At 42.3% G+C, this 24,387-nt stretch overlaps 1 protein-coding gene across 1 annotated transcript in view; it reads left to right on the top strand.

Annotated features, from left to right (window-relative positions):
- Window positions 1-24,387, top strand: part of VPS11 (VPS11 core subunit of CORVET and HOPS complexes) — a 126,981-nt gene that overhangs the window by 19,126 nt on the left and 83,468 nt on the right. The window contains exons 5-6 of the mRNA XM_053691297.1: window positions 4,860-5,092; window positions 7,247-7,454. Of these exons, the coding sequence (XP_053547272.1) occupies window positions 4,860-5,092; window positions 7,247-7,454 (441 nt within the window). The remainder of the gene's footprint in view (window positions 1-4,859; window positions 5,093-7,246; window positions 7,455-24,387) is intronic.

Genomic DNA, 24,387 nt, shown 5'->3' with positions numbered 1-24,387 from the left:
TTTAGGACTCTCCATCTCCCGTGGATTCCTTCATTAGTACCAATATGTACCATGACTGCAGGATCAGACCCACATCCCTCTAACAATCTATCAATACGCTCCACAATATGCCTAACACGAGCCCCTGGAAGACGGCAAACTGTTCTATTTAAAGGGTCTGGATGACAAATTACCCTATCAACCTTCCTAATAATAGTCTCCTACCACCAACATATGCCTCAGGCCTTGACTTTTATGCCTCTCTTCCATGACTGAAGAACTGTTAACTATAGTATGCCCCTCTACCATGCCCGAGGGACTGCCCACCATAGTATGCTCCTCTTCCACAGCTAAAGGACTGTCCACTATACATTTACATCATCTAATGAATGAGAGCATGTCATTTTCTCCTACTATAATGGCCCTTTAAAGGGACAGTCTATTCCATATTTTTATTGTTCAAAAAGATAGATAATCCCTTTATTACCCATTCCCCAGTTTTGCATAACCAATTATAACTTTTACCTCTGATAACCTTGTATCTAAGCCTCTGCAGACTGCCCCTTTTATTCAGTTCTTTTGACAGACTTGCACTTTAGCCAATCAGTGCTGACTCATAAGTAACTCTATGGGAGTGAGTACAATGTTATCTATATGGCACACGTGAACTACCACAGTCAAATTGCCCTGAGATAAGAGGCGGCCTTCAAGGGCTTAGAAATCAGCATATTAGCCTACCTAGGTTTAGCTTTAAACAAAAAATACCATGAGAACAAAGCAAATTTGATGATAAAAGTAAATTGGAAAGTTTTAAAATTGCATTCCCTATCTGAATCATAAACTAGACATTCCCTTTAAACACCATTTTTCTTTTGTGTGAAAATTGTGCTTTGTCCCACGCTCCCTAGAGAGGCCAAATAGCAAAATATGTAAAGTAGGTTTTCAAAATGCTGCAAATTCACTAAGGGCTAGATTACAAGTGGCGCAGTATTATTATTATTTTTTCTGCGATTGTGAAAACTCAGCTAGAATTAAAGCTTTTTGAGCTAGTCGGGTTGCATTCGTATTATAAAAGTTCCAAAAAAAACTTATTTTGTGCAAGCAGTTACCCGAATAGCGCAAAAATCCTAACTTTAAGTTTTCACGTGTGCCTGCATGTTATCTCACATAGAAATCAATGTAGGAAAATACAGGGAGTGCAGAATTATTAGGCAAGTTGTATTTTTGAGGATTAATTTTATTATTGAACAACCATGTTCTCAATGAACCTAAAAAACTCATTAATATCAAAGCTGAATAGTTTTGGAAGTAGTTTTTAGTTTGTTTTTAGTTATAGCTATTTTAGGGGGATATCTGTGTGTGCAGGTGACTATTACTGTGCATAATTATTAGGCAACTTAACAAAAAACAAATATATACCCATTTCAATTATTTATTTTTACCAGTGAAACCAATATAACATCTCAACATTCACAAATATACATTTCTGACATTCAAAAACAAAACAAAAACAAATCAGTGACCAATATAGCCACCTTTCTTTGCAAGGACACTCAAAAGCCTGCCATCCATGGATTCTGTCAGTGTTTTGATCTGTTCACCATCAACATTGCGTGCAGCAGCAACCACAGCCTCCCAGACACTGTTCAGAGAGGTGTACTGTTTTCCCTCCTTGTAAATCTCACATTTGATGATGGACCACAGGTTCTCAATGGGGTTCAGATCAGGTGAACAAGGAGGCCATGTCATTAGATTTTCTTCTTTTATACCCTTTCTTGCCAGCCACGCTGTGGAGTACTTGGACGCGTGTGATGGAGCATTGTCCTGCATGAAAATCATGTTTTTCTTGAAGGATGCAGACTTCTTCCTGTACCACTGCTTGAAGAAGGTGTCTTCCAGAAACTGGCAGTAGGACTGGGAGTTGAGCTTGACTCCATCCTCAACCCGAAAAGGCCCCACAAGCTCATCTTTGATGATACCAGCCCAAACCAGTACTCCACCTCCACCTTGCTGGCGTCTGAGTCGGACTGGAGCTCTCTGCCCTTTACCAATCCAGCCACGGGCCCATCCATCTGGCCCATCAAGACTCACTCTCATTTCATCAGTCCATAAAACCTTAGAAAAATCAGTCTTGAGATATTTCTTGGCCCAGTCTTGACGTTTCAGCTTGTGTGTCTTGTTTAGTGGTGGTCGTCTTTCAGCCTTTCTTACCTTGGCCATGTCTCTGAGTATTGCACACCTTGTGCTTTTGGGCACTCCAGTGATGTTGCAGCTCTGAAATATGGCCAAACTGGTGGCAAGTGGCATCTTGGCAGCTGCACGCTTGACTTTTCTCAGTTCATGGGCAGTTATTTTGCGCCTTGGTTTTTCCACACGCTTCTTGCGACCCTGTTGACTATTTTGAATGAAACGCTTGATTGTTCGATGATCACGCTTCAGAAGCTTTTTCTGAGCCTGTCAAGTCCTTCTTTTGACCCATTTTGCCAAAGGAAAGGAAGTTGCCTAATAATTATGCACACCTGATATAGGGTGTTGATGTCATTAGACCACACCCCTTCTCATTACGGAGATGCACATCACCTAATATGCTTAATTGGTAGTAGGCTTTCGAGCCTATACAGCTTGGAGTAAGACAACATGCATAAAGAGGATGATGTGGTCAAAATACTCATTTGCCTAATAATTCTGCACTCCCTGTAAGCGACACCCAAGATCGCGCAAACACAATCGCATTTTCACATTCCCCGTAGAAGTCAATAAAAAAAAAAACACCCATTGCGCAAACAACATGGCATATTCGCATTACCAAATATGAAATATTTACAGTAAATACATATTTAAAATCTTTATTAAATATGAATATTGCATAAATATGTTTAATCTAGATAAAGGGACACTAAACCCAATTTTTTTCTTTAATGATTTAGACAGAGCATGCAATTTTAAGCAACTTTCTAATTTACGCCTATTATCAATTTGTCTTCGTTCTCTTGCTATCTTTATTTAAAAAGCGGCAATGTAAAGCTTAAGAGCCAGCCCATTTTTGGTTGAGAACCTGGCTTATGCTTGCTTATTATTCGTTTACTAAATGTAGCCACCAGTAAGCAAGCGCTATCCAGGGTGCTCCTAAGCTTTAAATTCTTGCTTTTTAAATAAAGATAGCAAGAAAACAAAGAAAAATTGATAATAGGAGTCAATTAGAAAGTTGCTTAAAATTGTATGCTCTTTCTGAATCATGAAAAAATTGGGATTAGTACCCCTTTAATGGCAAGGGGCTCTAATGCACAATGTGTTAATATGAGTGTTACTGTACTTCATAATGTATTTTTTAAGTGTTTTGTGCAACTTTTTTGCTTTGGAAAAAAGTTAACCCCAGCTCTCAGATTTGCGGGAAGGATTGAAGTGTAAATGGCGATTTGCTCTTTCGTAATCGGGATTTCGCTCAACTTGTAATAGCTGCACAATTAAATAAGCTTGCGAAAAGAGGATATCGCTTGCGCAAAACAGTTTGCCCCTCACTTGTACTAGCCCTAAACCAGCTATTTGATTTGGAGTATTTAGAAATTACAGAATTTGCTTTTGCCTCGTAGAGTGTGTGAGACAAGCACCATTATCATACAAAACCAAGAGGTGTTTAACCAATTCGCTACTGGGAATTTCAGAGAAAAACTTCATCAAAATCAGAATTTTTAGCATAGTCTGGTGGTGGTGTGTATTTTTTTTGGCCTATCAAAACTACATTTTTTTTTTTTTAAGAAGTATACAAACAAAGGTATTGATCTAGGCCCATTTTGGTATATTTCATGCCACCATTTTGGGATCATATAAAAAAAATAATTCACAAAGTTTGGGTTTCGCACTTAAATGATTTACATACCGCTTGTGCAGTCATTGCACAAATGGTTGTAAAAGCTTCTCTGGGATCCCCTTTGTTCAGAAATAGCAGACATATATGGCTTTGCCAATGTTCTTTTGGTATTTAGAAGGCTGCTAATAGCAGCTGCATACCACACATCTGAAATTTCCGTCAGCGAAGACGTTGTTAACTGGTAAGGGTAATAGTATTGTAATGTAGGGATTACCCTTCCACCTCCCTGATTCCTCCCTAACAGATTTCTTCCCCCCACCCACACTCCTCACCACCATCTTATGTACTGGCAGACAGTCTGCTAGTATGCAGTTTAGAGCTTTTTTATTTATTTACTTTTTTTATTTTACTGCTGTGTATGGATTCCTCCTCCTCAACCCTCCCACCTCACTGATCTCTCCCAAACAGCTCTCTAACCATCCCATCCCCTCTCGTACTAGTGACAGTCATTTTAGGTACAGTCATTTGTCGTCAGTACTCCATTTTCATTCATTTTTTTCTATAGTGTAGGAATCCCCTCCTCCCCACCATAGTTATGTAGTCCCCTAACCTGATTTCCCCATTCTGTTTAGTATAGTGACCCATTCCTCCCTCTCCCTTCCAAACTTGTTTTCTGTAGCTTAGGGCCCCACCCCTCCCGCCTTCCGTCCCTTCCATCTCACTGGCACCAATTAATAACAGTGTCACTGTCTGTAACAATTTTGCAATCTGGCTTTGTATGGTAACGGAGCATTGATCATGCACCTTTTGTCATATGAAGGCAGATGCTGGGAACCAAAACAGCAAGTCTTATCACTTGACAACTGAGACTGCTTTGGCTTTCAGCACTATGGACAAAGACCTACGTTATGCAGTATGATGGGCTCTGTACTGCGTGATGTAGATCTGTTTGGGCAAAAGGGTTAATGTAGTGTTGTTCACTCTGTTTGTCAAGCACCACCAAATCTTTACTTGTCTTTTCTACACAGTCTGTCTTTTTCATCTCTCTATCTCTCTCTTTTCCCCTCCCTAGTCATATGAGCTGTCCCAAAAGGATTACCCGTATACAGATCTGGATATCCATGGCTGCAGCTTGCGCTGTTCAACCCTGACTGACCCGTCGCAAGACCTGCAGTTTGTTGTGGCTGGGGATGAGTGTGTATATCTTTACCAGCCAGATGAGAGGGGCCCCTGTTTTGCTTTTGAGGGACAGAAGCTAATTGTACATTGGTATCGCGGTTACCTGATCATTGTGGCACGGGACAGGTGTGTAGCCCACATGGCATGAAGTCATTATTATTGTCACTAGCCATGTACTGTTCTCCCTGTTATTTCTCTGTGTTTCTTACTCCCAACACCTCTTCTGTTTTTATTAGTTGTGTTTTCTCCTTTTTTGTCTTTTTAATCTCACTACCCAAATCATCTTTTTGTTTTCTGTAACTTTCTCCCTCTTTTTTTTCTTTTTTTACAAAATAAAATTAAGTTTTTAAATCATCTTTCCATTTTATAAAGAGAAATGAACACTTGATTCCTACAGCCTTTTAGTTCATTTTCCAGTGTACACATGATTTCAATCTAACACTGCCTACCTTAGATTCATGATAACATAATAGCATGGCTTCTAGAAATAATGCTGTGCTTCAATGGGTAACTCCTTGTCCTTTTAATGCTTTTGTTATAGATCAATTATTTGACCTGCTTTGTAAAAATTATATTCTTGTGCTAAATAAACTAATTTGTCTATGTGGGAGCTGACATTGACAGATATAAACCAGGCAATAAAATAGCCTGTGTAAGCAATGTTTTGTGGAAACCCTGTTAGATAACAATAATTATATGTTCCGCACAGTCCTTTTTATTGCCTGTTTTATGTCTATCCTTTATTGTCCTCAGCAGGAGAGAGAGAAACTTAAAGTAAATGTTAATTTTCCGATTTTGGATTGAACATAATAATTCCTTGTGTATATCTTAGTAAAACCGCCACTTTTTTTAATTTTTATTATTATAAAAAAATAAATAAAATAGTTGTTATATTTATCTCACCAATTTTTGGCCGTTTTCAAGACCAGCTCCTCCCATCCGCTACTTTCTCATTTTACTCCCTGTTACGTATGGAGCAGTCCCACCCGCTTTTTACACAATCTCAAAGTGCGTTCCGTCTAGTACATCAAGCTACATAGTATTCAATGAATGAATACATTCATTGAATACTATTGTGGCATCGAGTGCAGCAGCTTACATCGTTCCACCTTAGTTTTTCAACAACTATTTTTACTTTTTCAGTTCTATATGCACCTCAATTATATTACCTGTCTTCAATTCGGTTTTCAAGTCATTCTATATGTTTTGAAATGAGGAGTGATAGGATCGCTTCTTACCTGGCTGAAGGACGATTGTGGAATAATTGGCAAATGCCTTAAAAAATGATACAGCGCATGCGCAAAGTGTGAACGCGCTTCCGAGTTGAATGATAGATTAACATTCTAACGCAGGCGCATTTGGATCGAGTGACGTAGTGAAAAGGGGTTTGGTCCCTCCGGGGGGGATTCAATGATTGGTAGACAATAATCGGCCTAATCTGTCAATCAAAAAGCTAAGATGGCGGGGGAAGTAATAGTACTTCGAGCGAAGGGATAGAAAGGTAAAATTCAAGAATAAAAAATAGTTTTTAAAATAATGATGAATGAAACTACACTTATTTTTACATAATGATTAATGCGGTGTTAAAGGGACACTGAACCCAATTTTTCTTTCTTTCATAATTCAGATAGAGCATGCAATTTTAAGCAACTTTCTAATTTACTCCTCCTATTAATTTTTCTTTGTTCTCTTGCTATCTTTATTTGAAAAATAAGGCATCTAAGCTAAGGAGCTAGCAAATTTTTGGTTCAGACCATGGACAGCACTTGTTTATTGGTGCTGTCTAATCAGCAAGGACAAACCAGGTTTTTCACCAAAAATGGGCCGGCATCTAAACTTACATTTTTGCTTTTCAAATAAACATACCAAGAGAATTTGATAATAGGAGTAAATTAGAAAGTTGCTTAAAATTGCATACTCTATCTGAATCACGAAAGAAAACATTTGGGTTCAGTGTCCCTTTAAGGGGAGCCACTGACTTTACATTCACTTTAAGTCCAATCATGACTGCACTCATTACTGTGCAGAAATTTAGTGGAGTTAAATTACAGGAAATAGGGACAAAATGTTTACACAAATGTTTATAGTACAATCTCTCACTGTTTAACATCCCTTTTACAGCTTTTACGTAACCTTTTCACACACACTGTTTCATATGCATGATAGAAATGTTAAGTAATTTGTCGCTAATATCTTCTGTTGCATTCATTCATTCTCCCTCTATTCTTTTGCATCAGTTTTCTTCCTCCTCCTGTCTTCATTATCTGTTTGTCCTTGCAGATCAGAGCTAGCGGGACGTGGAGGGGACACCCAGGAGGTGGACAGACAGACGCTAACCATATATGACATGGGGAACAAGCTGATAGCATACAGCTGTGTTCTGACTGAAGTTGTGGACGTGCTGGCAGAGTGGGGCTCCCTGTATGTGCTGACACGAGATGGGCTTATTCACGCCTTACATGAGAAGGACACTCAGACCAAGCTGGAGGTACTGTGTATAGTGTAACTATTTTTTGTTTTATTATTCTGGCAAAAATGTAAGCAAATATTAAGTTAAAATGAGCTAGTATTCGTTTTTTTCAATGTTTTTTGAACAAATTATCCTTTAAGGGACAGTCAACAGCAAAATTGTTATTGTTTAAAAAGATAGATAATGCCTTTACTACCCATTCCCCAAGCTTTACACAACCAACATTGTTAGATTAATATACTTTATAACATTTAAACCTCTAAATTTCTGCCGGTTTCTAAGCCACTACAGACAGCCGCTTATCACATGCTTTTTTATTGGCTTTTCACAACAGGAGACTGCTAATCCATGTGGGCCATATAGATAACATTGTGTTCTCTCCCGGGAAGTTGTGGAAGACACTGCACTAATTGGCTAAAATACAAGTCAATAGATAATAATAATTCGCCATGTGATCAGGGGCTTATAAAAAAGAGGCTTATATACAAGGTAATCACAGAGGTAAAAAGTATATTAAAGGGACATAATTCTTGTGACGAACCAAGGTTATCCAACCCTGCGCCAGTCACTTATTAGGCACAGAAAGGGTTTTCAGCCCCCTTTTACTGTCACCAATAGGTAACAATCTAGCCACACCAGGCAAGCTTGTGATTCAGTTTAATGGGTGCAAGGGTTAACCACACACCCTAGTCTGTACTAGACGTAAGAGAAATGCCCAAAACTCCCTTTTTAATGCCACCTACAATAAACTATAAATCCTATAGCTCCAATACTGCCACAACTTAAAATTTATTAAAGGGAAAATCCTAAGAAAAAACCCAGACTTTACACATTAACTCTAGAAAATGCAATTTAGCAGAAAATAACCTAAATTATACAGTTCTAATATTCCAGTCTCTTTCAGTAACGTGGTTCAATTATTAGACAAAGGCCAAACTTAATAAAGGAATTATTTATTATGCCATAAAATATTATGCACAATGACAATGCATTATTAATAAACAAGTTGTTACAAATAAAATTACACACGCAAACAGTTTTTTCAAAATAAAAAGAAGAAAATTAGAAACCTTACACTGTACTAGTCTTTGGAATCTTTTACCAGAGAGATGGCATGAAGCAATTGGGTCCTTACTCTGTGTTGTCACAGCCTCCCTTGTAAGAATGACAATCTTATTGTTAAAACATAAAATTCTTATACCATTTTCCAGAGATCAAGTTGTCTGACCACACCCTCCTGGGCGGGCTAAGAAAACCCCCCTGTCTTTATGACCTTCAATAGACTAATTTCTTGCCTGAAATTATACAATCCATTATAAGTTCTGCTAGGTAACTCAATTTCTATATTTACATATCTAGAACCTTTTAGTTTCATTGGGAGAATCAGTTTGATATCAAATATGCCATAGGTTGTCATATTTACCTTCATTTATGGTTATAACAGTTTTAACACACATATGTACATAATATACCAATGTCCTTTCAGTGACCTGGTCAGTTTTTGTAAAGAAGGGCCTGTTTTGCATCATGCATTCTATTGACAGCCTAAGCCATAAACCCTTTCCTGTGTATTTTCTGAAACTAAGAGCTTGCGTGGCTTTATGACTCAATGCATACACAATAACACTTGGTGGGGCTATTTAGGAGGCTTCTGGCGCTTCAAAGAAAATACAAACACAATTCTTCTTGAAAACAAATAACTGTTTTGAGTTCAAGCTATACAAAGTTATCTCCTTAGCAGCTGAGTCCTGAGATATTCGTGACACCTCCCCCAATAAGAGACGCAAAAGGGGGTGGCTACGAGCCACTCCCGATGCGTATCAAAGGGAGCTTCCACTTGCGGTGATAACGCCATTGCCAGACAAATTGCACATAGCAGTTTTGCCATCAGGATGCCCTCCATTTAAAATTGACCCACTAGTTGCTCTACCCAGCTGATCTAATATATTGCAGGGCCCCTCCCATGCAGCCTGTAGCTGGTTCTGCCTCATGGGTGTTAGTACCAGAACATTTTGCCCCATCTCATATACTCCCTCTCTGGCAGTAAACTCCTGCAACTGTTTTTGTGCGAATATGGCATCTCTGGGTTTTGCAGGTACCTTCCCCAATAAGGCTTGCATCTTATCCCTGAATAACACATCATTCCCTGTTACAGAGGTGCATGTGAAACCTAGTGTCTTGCTACCTATAGGGTGCTCTCTAAACATATTGTGTGCTGTCAGTTGCTGCTTAACTACCATGGGCTCTTGCCCTCCCACTGGAGTAGAATTCCTGCACTCTGTTAGGGTTGGTAGGGGGTTGACTAACTGCCCCCCTCCTTTCCACTCTGTGTTCTAACTGCTGAGCCTGCTGGGGACACTGATGCTGCACATCTATCAGTGTATTTGCTGAATGGCACTGTGGGGCTGTGTAAATACACTTCTCTGTACTCCTACCCCCTGTGCCTGCAGTCTGCGTCAGTCTCTGTCCCCTAGCCTGTGCAGTCTGTTTATAGGTCACAGCTGAGGTTATTGAGGTCTCTGTTACCCACAATCTTTCACACTCACTCTGGGGGACCCTCAAAGAGTATCCTGTACCCTCCTCCCCCACACACTCTGAAATCTGTGGCTCTGCTGCTTCTGTCATAGAGTGGGCTAGCTTGCTCCCCTGCTCTCTCTCACAGTCAGTCTGCCACTTTGCATCCTCACACAGAATCTGGGATCCTTTTGACACTGGTGCAGACAAGAACACATCTTCCTTCTGCCATTTATCCCAACTATTGTCTTTTCACAGGGTACGGAATTGCCCCTGCCACAGACTGGTGCACATCATCCAGCGGCCCAGTCAACCAGTCATTCTCTCCCCCGTCAATCTCACCTCCTTCTATAGAATCCACTGATTCAATCACAGACACACTCATCACTCATTTGCCTCCTCTCACAGACAGTTTCTCCCTGTACAGATAAACTCGGTTCAGGCACAGACAGACCCACACAGTCTATCTGCCTTTCTCCCCCATCCGTTTCTCCTCTTACAGGTTCACCTCTCAGCACAGACGCCCCCAGTTCAGGCATAGCACTTCGTACACATGCACGCTGTCCTCCCTCCTGGTCATAATGTCTCTGAGCAGTTTTACACACAGCCCTTTCCATATAAGGGTCTGCAACTAATGTCACTAGGTCACATGTAGCATTGTCAGGCACATAAAGAGATAACAATCTACCCAAATCAGTACCCAGTAAAACATCATTAGGAATATTTTCAGATACCCCCTCATTTCTTAAACCTCTCCCCACTCCCCAATCAAGATATACACGTGCCATAGGCATGGCAAGTTTCATTCCCCCAATCCCTTTAACTGCTAGAGTCTTTCCAGGGATAATGTTCTCAGAGTTCACTAGCTTTGGACGCACCATAGTCACTTCTGCACCCGTGTCCCTCAGCCCCAAGGTTACCTTGTCTCCAACAGTCACAAGTTGCAAGTTCTCATGGTTGTTTTCCTCTGGACAGGTAACAAACAAAACAGATGCTGGTACTTCTGAGGGATTACCCCCTCCAGCTGATGACTCCAAGTTAATCCTCTCTGAGCAAGTGGAGCTGATGTGGCCCACTTTGTTGCAAGCAAAACATCTGCGGGTATCCCCCTGCCCAGATGCAACACTCACCCCTCCTTTCCCAGAGGGAGCAGACACACTAGATAAAGGCACAGCAGGTTTTGTGAAAGGTGGTCGTGTAGTAGCTCCCTTAGAAAAGGATTTCCTCCCATTCTCTGGTGACCTGTTGGCTGTGTAAAAATCAGCTAGCTTGCCAGTTTCCAGTGCTGTTATGGGCTTCCGATCCAAAACCCATTCTTGAACTCTGGCTGGGCACAGCTGCATAAATTGCTCCTTCACAATCAAATCTTCCAGCTCCTCCATAGTGGCAACTTTTAATCCTCTGACCCACTGTTTCAAGGCTGTCATCAAGTTCCCAACAGCTGCAGTATAGCTCTCTGACAAACCTTTCTGCAGAGATCGGAATTTCTTTCTGTACACCTCGGGAGTAAGATTATATCTCCTCTGCAGTGCAGCTTTAATGGAATCATAGTCCTGATCAAACTCTGGTGGTAGTTCAGCAAACGCCTCCAGTGCAGGACCTTTCAGGCCAGGGGTAAGGTACTTAGCCCACTGCTCCCTTGGCAACTGGAACTGTCTGCAAACTTTCTCAAAGCTACGCAGGAATACATCCACATCTCCATCTTTCTCCAGGGTGGGAAAATTCTCTGCACGCACTCTGGGAGCAGGTGGGTCTCTAGGTTCACTAACAACAGGGGAGACCGTCCCTCTCTCCAACCGTGCAAGCTGTAGCCGATACTCTCTCTCCGCCTGTCGTTCAGCAGCCTGTCTTTCAGCTGCCAAAGCCTCTCTCTCAGCTGCCAGAGACGCCTGTCTCTCAGCCACAGCAGCCTGTCTTTCATAAAACTTTATAATCAGTTCCATGCGCAAACTTGCATCCACTGAGCCCATATGTTTAAGAACAGTTTGCAAATAACAGTCCAATGGATCCCCAGATCCTGATGAATCACCGCCCACAGCTGCAGACATCTCTCCTGGGACTTCAACTGGTGTGATTTGGCTGTTATCATATTCAACAAGAGCTTGTATTAGTAAATCTTTGTTCTTTGAACGTGTTGGAATATCCCGCTCCTGGCATAGGAGCATAAGTGTCTCTTTAGATCGCTGCTCGTATGCCTCCATAGCAAAAATAAAATAGAAAAGAAAAACAGAGAATAGGGAAGGGGACTGTTTGCAATGTGTGACTATATAATGCATTGAGTTTTAGCCTTTGGAAATTGTAAGAAACAATTTCTTTTAGTACCGGGATTTTCACACTAGCAAATCCACAAGCACTAAAATCTAATAATAAAAAAATTATCTACACCGCTGCCCACCAATTTGTGACGAACCAAGGTTATCAAACCCTGCGCCAGTCACTTATTTGGCACAGAAAGGGTTTTCAGCCCCCTTTTACTGTCACCAATAGGTCACAATCTAGCCACACCAGGCAAGCTTGTGATTCAGTTTAGTGGGTGCAAGGGTTAACCGCACTCCCTAGTCTGTACTAGACGTAAGAGAAATGCCCAAAACTCCCTTTTCTCTTACAAGGTGTATCCAGTCCACGGATTCATCCTTACTTGTGGGATATTCTCATTTCCTACAGGAAGTGGCAAAGAGAGCACACAGCAAAGCTGTCCATATAGCTCCCCCTCAGGCTCCGCCCCCCCAGTCATTCTCTTTGCCGCTCTAACAAGTAGCATCTCCACGGGGGGTTAAAGTGAATGTGGTGTTAGATTTGTAGTTTTTATATCTTCAATCAAAAGTTTGTTATTTTGAAATAGTGCCGGTTTGTACTATTTACTCTGTAGCAGAAATTGATGAGGAAAATGATTTTAGCATGTTGTAACTAAAATCCACTGCTGTTCCCAGGACTGAGGAGTACCAAGATAACTTCAGTTGGGGGGAACAGTTTGCAGGCTTAACTGCTACAAGGTATGTTCAGTCATCTTTTTCTAGTCAAGACTTAGTAATGCTAGAAGACTGACAAGAATCCCCATGTGGGGAAGGTAAGCCATATTCTGAGACTCAGTATAGAATGAAGGCTTATTTAACAGGGCTCAATGACTGGTGGACACTGTTAAAGGGCAATCGATTATTTTTTTAGTAAAATATAATCACTATACATGTTTTTTTATCACTTTTGGAGTGTTATTTGGGGTTTTTATTCCACATGGCAGTATTTTGGACACCTATTTAGGGTTTTGAAGGCCCCACAACTCCGGAGTGGAGAGGAAGGGGGCCTAATTTTCGCGCCTTAGTTGCGCTCTTCATTGTACAGACAGCTTCATGCAGCTTCACGTGGAGGGTCCTAAAACTTCTTGAGGACTTCATAGAGGCTTATTTTTCATCAACTAATCCCCAGGGGCAAGGTAGGGCCACAGCAGATTGCTGTGGCATGGTGCTGTAGTTTGCTAACCGGTTGTCAGCTTTAGGTTGCTCCGGTTCGGGCATTAAGGGGTTAATTGACTTGATATTTGCTGTGCGACCATTACCAAGCGTTAAGATCGTGTGGTGAAATTTTCAGAAAGATTGGATCATTTTTGAACATTTAGTAAAAAAGTGTGTGCTTTTATTATTTAAAGGCACAGTACCGTTTTTTCTCAAATTGTATTTTTCTGTCTTTAACTGCTGTCTAAGTCTGTTTAACATGTCTGAGCCTTCAGATAGACGTTGCTCTATGTGTTTAGTAGCCATGGTGGAACCCTCTTTACATTTGTGTTTTAAGTGTGCTAATGTATCTATGCATTTTAAAGATCATGTTGTTTCACTTAAAAATGTAGCCCAAGATGATTCTTTAACAGAAGGTAATGAGGATAGTCCACCTTCCTCTCCCCATGTGTCGACACCAGTCACGCCCGCGCAAGCTATGCCTAGTACCTCTAGCGCAATGGTCCCTATTACATTACAACAATTAGCAGCAGTCATGGATAATTCCATTGCGGCATTTTTATCTAAACTGCCAGTTTTTCCTAAAAAGCGTGATTGCTCATACTCTGTTCTTAAAAATGAGCTATCAGAAGCTTTGGAAGGTTTATCTGTTGTACCCTCACAACACTCTGAAATGACGGTGAGGGATGTGCTGTTTGAGGGAGAAATTTCAGATACAGGAAAGATTTCTCAGCGGGCAGAATCAGATTCCTTAGTATTTAAATTTAAGCTGGAACACCTCCGCGTACTGCTTAAGGAGGTATTAGCTACGCTGGATGATTGCGACCACATGGTGGTCCCAGAGAAATTGTGTAAAATGGACAGATTCCTAGAAGTCCCTGTATACACTGATGCGTTTCCGATCCCGAAGAGGGTGGGAGAGACCAGGTGTACCCTTTGTCCCCCCCCACCTATCTTTAAGAAAATGTTCCCTATAACTGATCCCAGGCGGGACGCATTGCAGACGATCCCTAAGGTAGAGGGGGCAATTTCAACACTTGCCAAGCGCACAACCATACCAATTGAAGACGGTTGTGCTTTCAAAGATCCTATGGATAAAAAATTGGAAGGTTTACTAAAGAAAATATTTGTTCAACAAGGTTTCCTTCTCCAACCTATTGCCTGCATTATTCCTGTGACTACTGCAGCGGCTTTCTGGTTTGAGGCGCTGGAGGAGTCGCTCCAGACAGAGACCTCATATGACGAAATTTATAGATAGAATTAAAGCTCTAAAGCTGGCAAATTCTTTTATAACAGATGCCGCTTTGCAATTAGCAAAGTTAGCGGCGAAAAATTCTGGTTTTGCCATCATGGCACGCAGAGCGCTCTGGCTGAAATCATGGTCGGCCGATGTGTCGTCTAAAACTAAGTTTACTGAATATCCCTTTCAAGGGAAAGACCCTTTTCGGGCCAGAGTTGAAAGAGATTATTTCGGATATCACTGGGGGAAAGGGCCATGCCCTCCCGCAAGATAGGCCTTTTAAGGCTATAAACATGGCTAATTTTCGTTCCTTTCGCAACTTCAGGAGCAGTCCTGCTTCAACCTCTGCAACCGCAAAGCAGGAGGGTAACACTTCACAGCCCAAGGCAACCTGGAAGCCTTTGCAGGGCTGGAACAAGGGTAAACAGGCCAAGAAGCCTGCAGCTGCTACTAAGACAGCATGAAGGGGTAGCCCCCGATCCGGGACCGTATCTGGTAGGGGCAGACTCTCTCTCTTTGCTCAGGCTTGGGCAAGAGATGTTCCCGATCCCTGGGCATTAGAGATAGTTGCTCAGGGATATCTTCTAGAATTCAAGGACCTTCCTCCAAGGGGAAGGTTCCATATTTCTCGTCTGTCTTCAGACTAGACAAAGAAAGAGGCGTTCTTACGCTGTGTAGAAGATCTAATCAAGATTGGAGTGATATGTCCAGTTCCAATTACAGAACATGGACTGGGTTTTTACTCAAACCTGTTTGTGGTTCCCAAAAAGGAAGGAACTTTCAGACCAATCCTGGATCTAAAAATTCTAAACAAATTCCTCAGAGTTCCATCCTTCAAGATGGAGACCATTCGGACAATCTTACCGATGATCCAGGAAGGTCAATATATGACTACCGTGGATCTAAAGGATACGTACCTTCATATTCCTATCCACAAAGATCACCATCAGTTCCTAAGGTTCGCTTTTCTGGACAAGCATTAACAGTTCGTGTACCAGTTCGTGGCCCTTACCTTCAGATTGGACACCGCTCCAAAAATTTTCACAAAAGTGCTAGGGTCCCTTCTAGCGGTTCTAAGACCGCGGGGCATTGCAGTAGCACCCTATCTGGACGACATCTTGATTCAGGCGTCGTCTTTTCCCAGAGCCAAGGCTCATACGGATATTGTTCTGGCCTTTCTAAGGTCTCACGGGTGGAAGGTGAACACCGAAAAAAGTTCTCTGTCCCCACTCACAAGGGTTCCCTTCCTGGGAACATTAATAGACTCTGTAGAAATGAAAATATTTCTGACGGAGGTCAGAAAGTTAAAGCTTCTAAGTACTTGCCGAGCTCTTCATTCAATTCCTCGGCCATCTGTAGCTCAGTGCATGGAGGTTATCGGATTAATGGTAGCAGCAATGGACGTAGTCCCATTTGCTCGCATTCATCTCAGACCACTGCGTTTGTGCATGCTCAAACAGTGGAATGGGGATTTTGCAGATTTGTCTCCTCAAATCCAACTGGACCAGGAAACCAGAGATTCTCTTCTCTGGTGGTTGTCTCAGGATCACCTGTCTCATGGAATGTGCTTCCGCAGACCGGAGTGGATCATTGTAACGACCGACTCCAGTCTGTTAGGCTGGGGCGCGGTCTGGGGCTCCCTGAAAGCTCAGGGCCTATGGTCTCGGGAAGAGTCCCTTCTCCCGATAAACATTTTGGAGCTGAGAGCAATATTCAATACGCTCCAGGCTTGGCCTCAGCTAGCGGCGGCCAAGTTCATCAGATTTCAGTCGGACAACATCACGACTGTAGCATACATCAATCATCAGGGAGGAACAAAGAGTTCCTTAGCGATGAAGGAAGTAACCAAGATAATCAGGTGGGCGGAGGATCACTCTTGCCACCTATCTGCGATTCACATCCCAGGAGTAGACAACTGGGAAGCGGATTTCCTAAGTCGTCAGACTTTTCACCCGGAGGTATTTGCCCAGCTGACTCAGCTTTGGGGCATTCCAGAGTTGGATCTGATAACGTCCCGTCAGAACACCAAACTTCCTCTTTACGGATCCAGGTCCAGGGACCCCAAGGCGGCTTTGATAGATGCTCTAGTAGCGCCTTGGTCCTTCAATCTGGCCTATGTCTTTCCACCGTTTCCCCTTCTCCCTCGGCTGATAGCCAGAATCAAACAGGAGAAGGCCTCAGTAATTCTGATAGCACCTGCGTGGCCACGCAGGACTTGGTATGCAGACCTAGTGGACATGTCATCTGTCCCACCATGGACACTGCCAATGAGGCAGGATCTTCTAATACAGGGTCCATTCTTGCATCCAAATCTAGTTTCTCTGCAGCTGACTGCTTGGAGATTGAACGCTTAATTCTATCCAAGCGTGGGTTCTCTGAATCAGTCATAGATACTCTGATCCAAGCTAGAAAACCTGTCACCAGGAAAATTTACCATAAGATATGGCGGAAATATCTTTGTTGGTGTGAATCCAAGGGTTACTCGTGGAGTAAGATTAGGATTCCAAGGATATTGTCTTTTCTCCAAGAAGGATTGGAGAAAGGGTTATCGGCTAGTACCTTAAAGGGACAGATATCTGCTCTGTCTATCTTGTTACACAAGCGTCTGGCAGCAGTATCAGACGTTCAGGCGTTTGCACAGGCTCTAGTTAGAATCAAGCCTGTCTATAAACCTGTGGCTCCTCCATGGAGTCTAAATTTAGTTCTTTCAGTTCTTCAAGGGGTTCCGTTTGAACCTTTACATTCCATAGATATTAAGTTATTATCTTGGAAAGTTTTGTTTTTGGTAGCTATATCTTCTGCTCGAAGAGTTTCAGAATTATCTGCTTTGCAGTGTAATTCACCCTATCTGGTGTTCCATGCAGATAAGGTAGTTTTGCGTACCAAACCTGGTTTTCTTCCTAAAGTGGTTTCTAATAAGAATATTAACCAGGAAATCATTGTTCCTTCTCTGTGTCCTAATCCATCCTCAAGGAAGGAATGACTATTGCACAATCTTGATATGGTTCGTGCTTTAAAATTCTATTTACAAGCAACTAAAGATTTCAGACAAACTTCATCCTTGTTTGCTGTCTATTCTGGTAAGAGGAGAGGTCAGAAAGCAACTGCTACCTCTCTTTCCTTCTGGCTGAAAAGCATCATCCGATTGGCTTATGAGACTGCTGGACAGCAGCCTCCTGAACGAATTACAGCTCATTCCACCAGAGCTGTGGCTTGCACATGGGCTTTCAAGAATGAGGCTTCTGTTGAACAGATTTGTAGGGCAGTGACTTGGTCTTCACTGCATACTTTTGCCAAATTTTACAAATTCGATACTTTTGCTTCTTCGGAGGCTATTTTTGGGAGACAGGTTTTGCAAGCAGTGGTGCCTTCCGTTTAGGTTACCTGTCTTGTTCCCTCCCTTCATCCGTGTCCTAAAGCTTTGGTATTGGTATCCCACAAGTAAGGATGAATCCGTGGACTGGATACACCTTGTAAGAGAAAACAGAATTTATGCTTACCTGATAAATTAGTTTCTCTTACGGTGTATCCAGTCCACGGCCCGCCCTGGCAATTAAGCCAGGTTAAAATGTATTGTTTAAACTACAGTCACCACTGCACCCTATGGTTTCTCCTTTTTCTCCTAACCGTCGGTCGAATGACTGGGGGGGCGGAGCCTGAGGGGGAGCTATATGGACGGCTTTGCTGTGTGCTCTCTTTGCCACTTCCTGTAGGGAATGAGAATATCCCACAAGTAAGGATGAATCCGTGGACTGGATACACCGTAAGAGAAAGTAATTTATCAGGTAAGCATAAATTCTGTTTTAATTCCACCTACAATAAACTATCAATCCTATAGCTCCAATACTGCCACCACTTAAAATTAATTAAAGGGAAAATCCTAAGAAAAAACCCAGACTTTACACATTAACTCTAGAAAATACAATTTAGCAGAAAATAACCTAAATTATACAGTTCTAATATTCCAGTCTCTTTCAGTAACGTGGTTCAATTATTAGACAAAGGCCAAACTTAATAAAGGAATTATTTCTTACGCCAAAAAATATTATGCACAATGCATTATTAATAAACAAGTTGTTACAAATAAAATTACACACACAAATAGTTTTTTCAAAATAAAAAGAGGAAAATTAGAAACCTTACACTGTACTAGTCTTTGGAATCTGTTACCAGAGAGATGGCATGAAGCAATTGGGTCCTTACTCTGTGTTGTCACAGCCTCCCTTGTAAGAATGACAATCTTATTGTTAAAACATAAAATTCTTATACCATTTTCCAGAGATCAAGTTGTCTGACCACACCCTCCTGGGCGGGCTAAGAAACCCCCCCTGTCTTTATGACCTTCAATAGACTAATTTCTTGCCTGAAATTATACAATCCATTATAAGTTCTGCTAGGTAACTCAATTTCTATATTTACATATCTAGAACCTTTTAGTTTCATTGGGAGAATCGGTTTGATATCAAATATACCATTGGTTGGCATATTTACCTTCATTTAAGGTTATAACAGTTTTAACACACATATGTACATAATATACCAATGTCCTTTCAGTGACCTGGTCAGTTTTTGTAATGAAGGGCCTGTTTTGCATCATGCATTCTATTGACAGCCTAAGCCATAAACCCTTTCCTGTGTATTTTCTGAAACTAAGAGCTTGCGTGGCTTTATGACTCAATGCATACACAACAACACTTGGTGGGGCTATTTAGGAGGCTTCTGGCGCTTCAAAGAAAATACAAACACAATTCTTCTTGAAAACAAATAACTGTTTTGAGTTCAAGCTATACAAAGTTAACTCCTTAGCAGCTGAGTCCTGAGATATTCGTGACAATACTCATATGCTAAATCACTTGAAAGTGATGGAAAGCTGACATGAAAAAGAAAATTTATGCTTACCTGATAAATTTATTTCTTTTTTGACACGATGAGTCCACGGATCATCTTAATTACTAATGGGATATTCACCTCCTGGTCAGCAGGAGGAGGCAAAGAGCACCACAGCAGAGCTGTTAAATAGCTCCTCCCCTCCCTCCCACTCCAGTCATTCGACCAAAGTTAAAAAGAGAAAGGAAACGCCAAGGTGCAGAAGTGTCTGAAGTTTACATAACCCACAACCTGTCTTACAAGAACAGGGCGGACCGTGGACTTGTGTCAAAAAAGAAATAAATTTATCAGGTAAGCATAAATTTTCTTTTCTTTTTAATGACACGATGAGTCCACGGATCATCTTAATTACTAATGGGAATCAATACCCAAGCTAGAGTACACAGATGATACGGGAGGGACAAGACAGGGAACCTAAACTGAAGGCACCACTGCTTGAAGAACCTTTCTCCCAAAAGCTGCCTCAGCCGAGGCAAAAGTGTCAAATTTGTAGAACTTTGAAAAAGTGTGAAGAGAGGACCAAGTTGCAGCCTTGCAAATCTGTTCCACAGAAGCTTAATTTTTGAATGCCCATGAGGAAGCAACAGCCCTCGTGGAATGAGCTGTAACTCTCTCGGGAGGCTGCTGTTCAGCAGTCTCAAATGCAAAACGTATGATACTCTTCAGCCAAAAAGGAAGAGAAGTAGCCGTAGCTTTCTGTCCCTTACGTTTTCCTGAGAAAATCACAAACAAGGAAGAAGACTGACGAAAGTCCTTAGTCGCCTGTAAGTAAAACTTTAAAGCATGGACCACGTCTAAATTGTGCAGAAGACGTTCTTTCTGAGAAGAAGGATTAGGACACAAAGAAGGAACAACAATCTCCTGATTGATGTTCCTATCAGAAACAACCTTAGGAAGAAATCCTAGTTTAGTACGTAAAACTACCTTATCTGAATGGAAAATAAGGTAAGGAGACTCGCACTGCAATGCCGAGAGCTCTGACACTCTACGAGCTGAAGAAATGGCAACAAGAAATAGAACTTTCCAAGATAACAACTTAATATCTAAGGAATGCATAGGCTCAAATGGAGCCCCTTGAAGAACTTTGAGAACTAAATTTAGACTCCATGGAGGAGTAACTGATTTGAACACAGGCCTGATCCTGACCAAGGCCTGACAAAAAGATTGAACATCTAGGACATCCGCCAGACGTTTGTGTAACAAAATAGATAAAGCCGAGATTTGACCCTTTAGGGAACTTGTCAATAAACCCTTCACCAAACCCTCTTGGAGAAAAGACAAAATTCTAGGAATCCTAACCTTATTCCATGAATAGCCCTTGGATTCACACCAATAAAGATATTTACGCCAAATCTTATGGTAAATCCTTCTAGTCACAGGCTTATGAGGCTGAATCATGGTCTCTATGACCGAATTAGAAAATCCCCACTTGGATAAAATTAAGCGTTCAATCTCCAAGCAGTCGGCTTCAGAGAAACTAGATTTGGATGAAGGAAGGGCCCCTGAATCAGAAGGTCCTTCCTCAACGGGAGTCTCCACGGTGGCAGAGATGCCATTTCCACCAGATCCGTATACCAAATCCTGCAAGGCCAAGCCGGAGCTATGAGGATCATCGAAGCCCTCTCCTGTTTGATTCGAGCAATTACCCGAGGAAGGACCGCCAGAGCATCTATCAGCTCCGCCTGGGGGTCCTTGGACCTCGACCCGTATCTCGGGAGCTTGGTATTCTGTTGAGATCCAATTCCGGTTGACCCCACTTGAGAATCAGGTTGGAAAACACTTCCGGATGGTGTTCCCACTCCCCCGGATGAAAAGTTTGCCTGCTCAGAAAATCCGCCTCCCAATTGTCCACCCCTGGAATGTGGGTCGCCGACAGTTAACAAGAGTGGGCTTCTGCCCACTGGATTATTTTGGTTACCTCTGTCATCACTAAGGAACTCCTCGTTCCTCCTTGATGATTGATGTAAGCCACTGAAGTTATGTTGTCTGACTGGAACCTGATAAACCGGAGTGAAGCTAACTGGGGCCAGGCCAGAAGGGCATTTACGATTGCCCTCAGCTCTAGAATGTTTATAGGAAGAGCAGCCTCTTACTGAGTCCAAACTCCCTGTGCCTTGAGAGAGCCCCAGACTGTTTCCCACCCCAGAAGGCTGGCGTCTGTTGTCACAATCACCCAAGACAGTCTGCGAAAGCAGGTTCCCTGGGAGAGATGATCCAGAGACAACCACCATTGAAGAAAGTCCCTTGTCTCCTGCTCCAGAGTTATTCGAGGAGACAAGTCTACATAATCTCGGTTCCATTGCCTGAGCATGCTTAACTGCAGAGACCTGAGATGGAAACGAGCAAACGGGATGATGTCTATTGCCGCAACCATCAGCCCGATTAACTCCATACACAGAGTCGCTGACAGCTGTGGAGTGGACTGAAGGATTAGACAAGTATCGATAATCTTTGATTTCCTGACTTCTGTCACAAAAATCTTCATGGATAAGGAGTCTATTATGGTTCCCAAGAAAGTGACTCTTGTGTCTGGAACTAGGGAACTCTTTCCCAAATTTACCTTCCACCCATGAGTTCTCAGGAAAGAATGATGTCCAGATAAGGTGCCACCCCAATGCCCCGTGACCGAAGGACCGTCAACAGAGACCCCAGAACCTTTGTGAAGATTCTGGGAGCCGTGGCAAGGCCGAAAGGAAGAGCCACAAACTGGAAGTGTTTGTCTAGGAAGGCAAACCTTAGGAACTTGTGATGATCCCTGTGAATAGGGACATGTAGTTACCCGTCCTTTAAATCCACAGTTGTCATGAATTGACCCTCCTGGATTAAGGGAAGAATGGAACGAATAGTTTCCATCATGAAGGAAGGATTCCTGAGAAATTTGTTTAGACTCTTTAGGTCTAACATTGGTCTGAAGGTTCCCTCTTTTTTTGGGAACCACAAACCGATTGGAATAAAAACCCTGATCCTGTTCCTGGACTGGAATGAGAACAATCACTCCCAGGGCGGAGAGGTCCTTTACACAATGTAAGAACGCCTCTCCTTTTATCTGGTCTGCAGATAATCTTGAAAGCAGAAACCTGCCTCTGAGAGGAAAACTTTTGAACTGCAATTTGTATCCCTGCGAGACTATTTCTATCGCCCAGGGATCCTGAACGTCCCGAATCCAAGCCTGAACGAAGAAGGAAAGTCTGCCCCCCACCAGATCCGGTCCTGGATCGGGGGCATGCCCTTCATGCTGTTTTGGATTCAATAGCCGGCTTCTTGGATTGTTTACCCTTGTTCCAAGATTGGTTGTGTCTCCATGTAGGCTTAGATTGTTACTGCTTAGAGGAGGAAGAGGGAGAATTTGCTTTAAAATTTTGAAAGGAACCAAAATTACTCTGTCGTCCTTTTTGTCTGTTTCTCTTATCCTGAGGGAGTAGATGACCCTTACCTCCTGTGATATCAGAAATAATTTCCGACATACCAGGTCCAAACAGGGTCTTCCCCTTGTAAGGAATCGCCAGAAGTTTAGACTTTGACACGTCCGCCAACCAAGGTTTTAACCATAAGGCTCTGCGGGCTAGGACAGAGAAACCCGAGCTCTTAGCTCCCAGTTTAATAATTTGAAGTGAAGCGTCCGTAATAAAAGCATTAGCTAGCTTCAAAGCCTTTATCCTGTCTTGGATCTCCTCCAAGAAAGTCTCAGTCCTGAGAGCCTCAGACAGAGCATCAAACCAATAAACTGCCGCACTAGTGATGGTAGCAATGCACGCAGCAGGCTGCAATAGCAGACCCTGGTGAACATAAAGCTTTTTAAGCAAACCCTCTAACTTCTTGTCCATAGGATCTTTGAAAGCACAACTATCCTCTATGGGAATAGTAGTTCTCTTGGCTAAGGTGGAAACGGCTCCTTCCACCTTAGGAACTGTTTACGAAGCCTCCTTGAAAGAGCCAGATATGGGAAACATCTTCTTAAAAATAGGGGAGGGAGAAAAGGGAATGCCTGGTCTCTCCCACTCCTTAGTAACAATCTCCAAAGCTCGCTTAGGAACCGGAAATACGTCCGAGTACGAAGGAACTTCGAAATATCTATCTAATTTACTAGCCTTCACGGGAGCAACCACAACCGTGGAGTCACAGTCGTCTAAAGTAACCAAAACCTCCCTGAGCAACAGGCGGAGGTGTTCTAGTTTGGAGCAAGTAACACTTTGCGAGGCTCCCAAGTCCATACTGAATCACAATAATAAGAATATGCAATAAAAACTTATTTTTGTCAAAAAAAGTTTGAATGTAAAAAAAACGTTACTGTCTCTCTTTAAATTTTAAAGTGAAACTTTTTTTACTGCGTGTGTTAAAAACCGTAATCAAAGCAGCACACAGAAATAAAAAGACACCCCTACACCTCAGCAGCTCTGCTGAGGTGCCTACCTGGCTGCAAAACCGGAGCCTGTCTCTCCCTTCAGGGAAACGATCAGTTGACTCGAAAGGGAAAAAAAAACGATACAACAACCCTCCTACCCTAGAAACGCCTGCTCCTGTTAAAAACCATGCGTTTCTAGGTAGAGGGACTATCCGATGTGTATCAGGCTTAGACTGTCTTCCTGATAGAGGCGCGAGAAAGAGCGTGCAAAACAGAAGTTCCGCCCATCGTGGGCGTGGCTTAACCTCATCAGTAGTCCCCGGGCATAATATAGTGTAAAAAATAACGCCATAGTACCGTAACCACCATATAAGAGCTTGTCTCCCAGCCCCAGTGCCTGTACATGCTGTCTGGTTCTCCCAGATACTGAGTGTCATTTGTCCCAAAGTGCCTACGTTTGCCGTGAAACGATAAGCCCCTTATGTGATGTATTGGATAATAAAAGTGCTCTTTTTCCAC

Source organism: Bombina bombina, chromosome 8 (assembly GCF_027579735.1).
Source record: "Bombina bombina isolate aBomBom1 chromosome 8, aBomBom1.pri, whole genome shotgun sequence".
In the NCBI taxonomy this organism is placed as follows: domain Eukaryota; kingdom Metazoa; phylum Chordata; class Amphibia; order Anura; family Bombinatoridae; genus Bombina; species Bombina bombina.
This window is presented reverse-complemented; position numbering and strand designations above follow the sequence as displayed.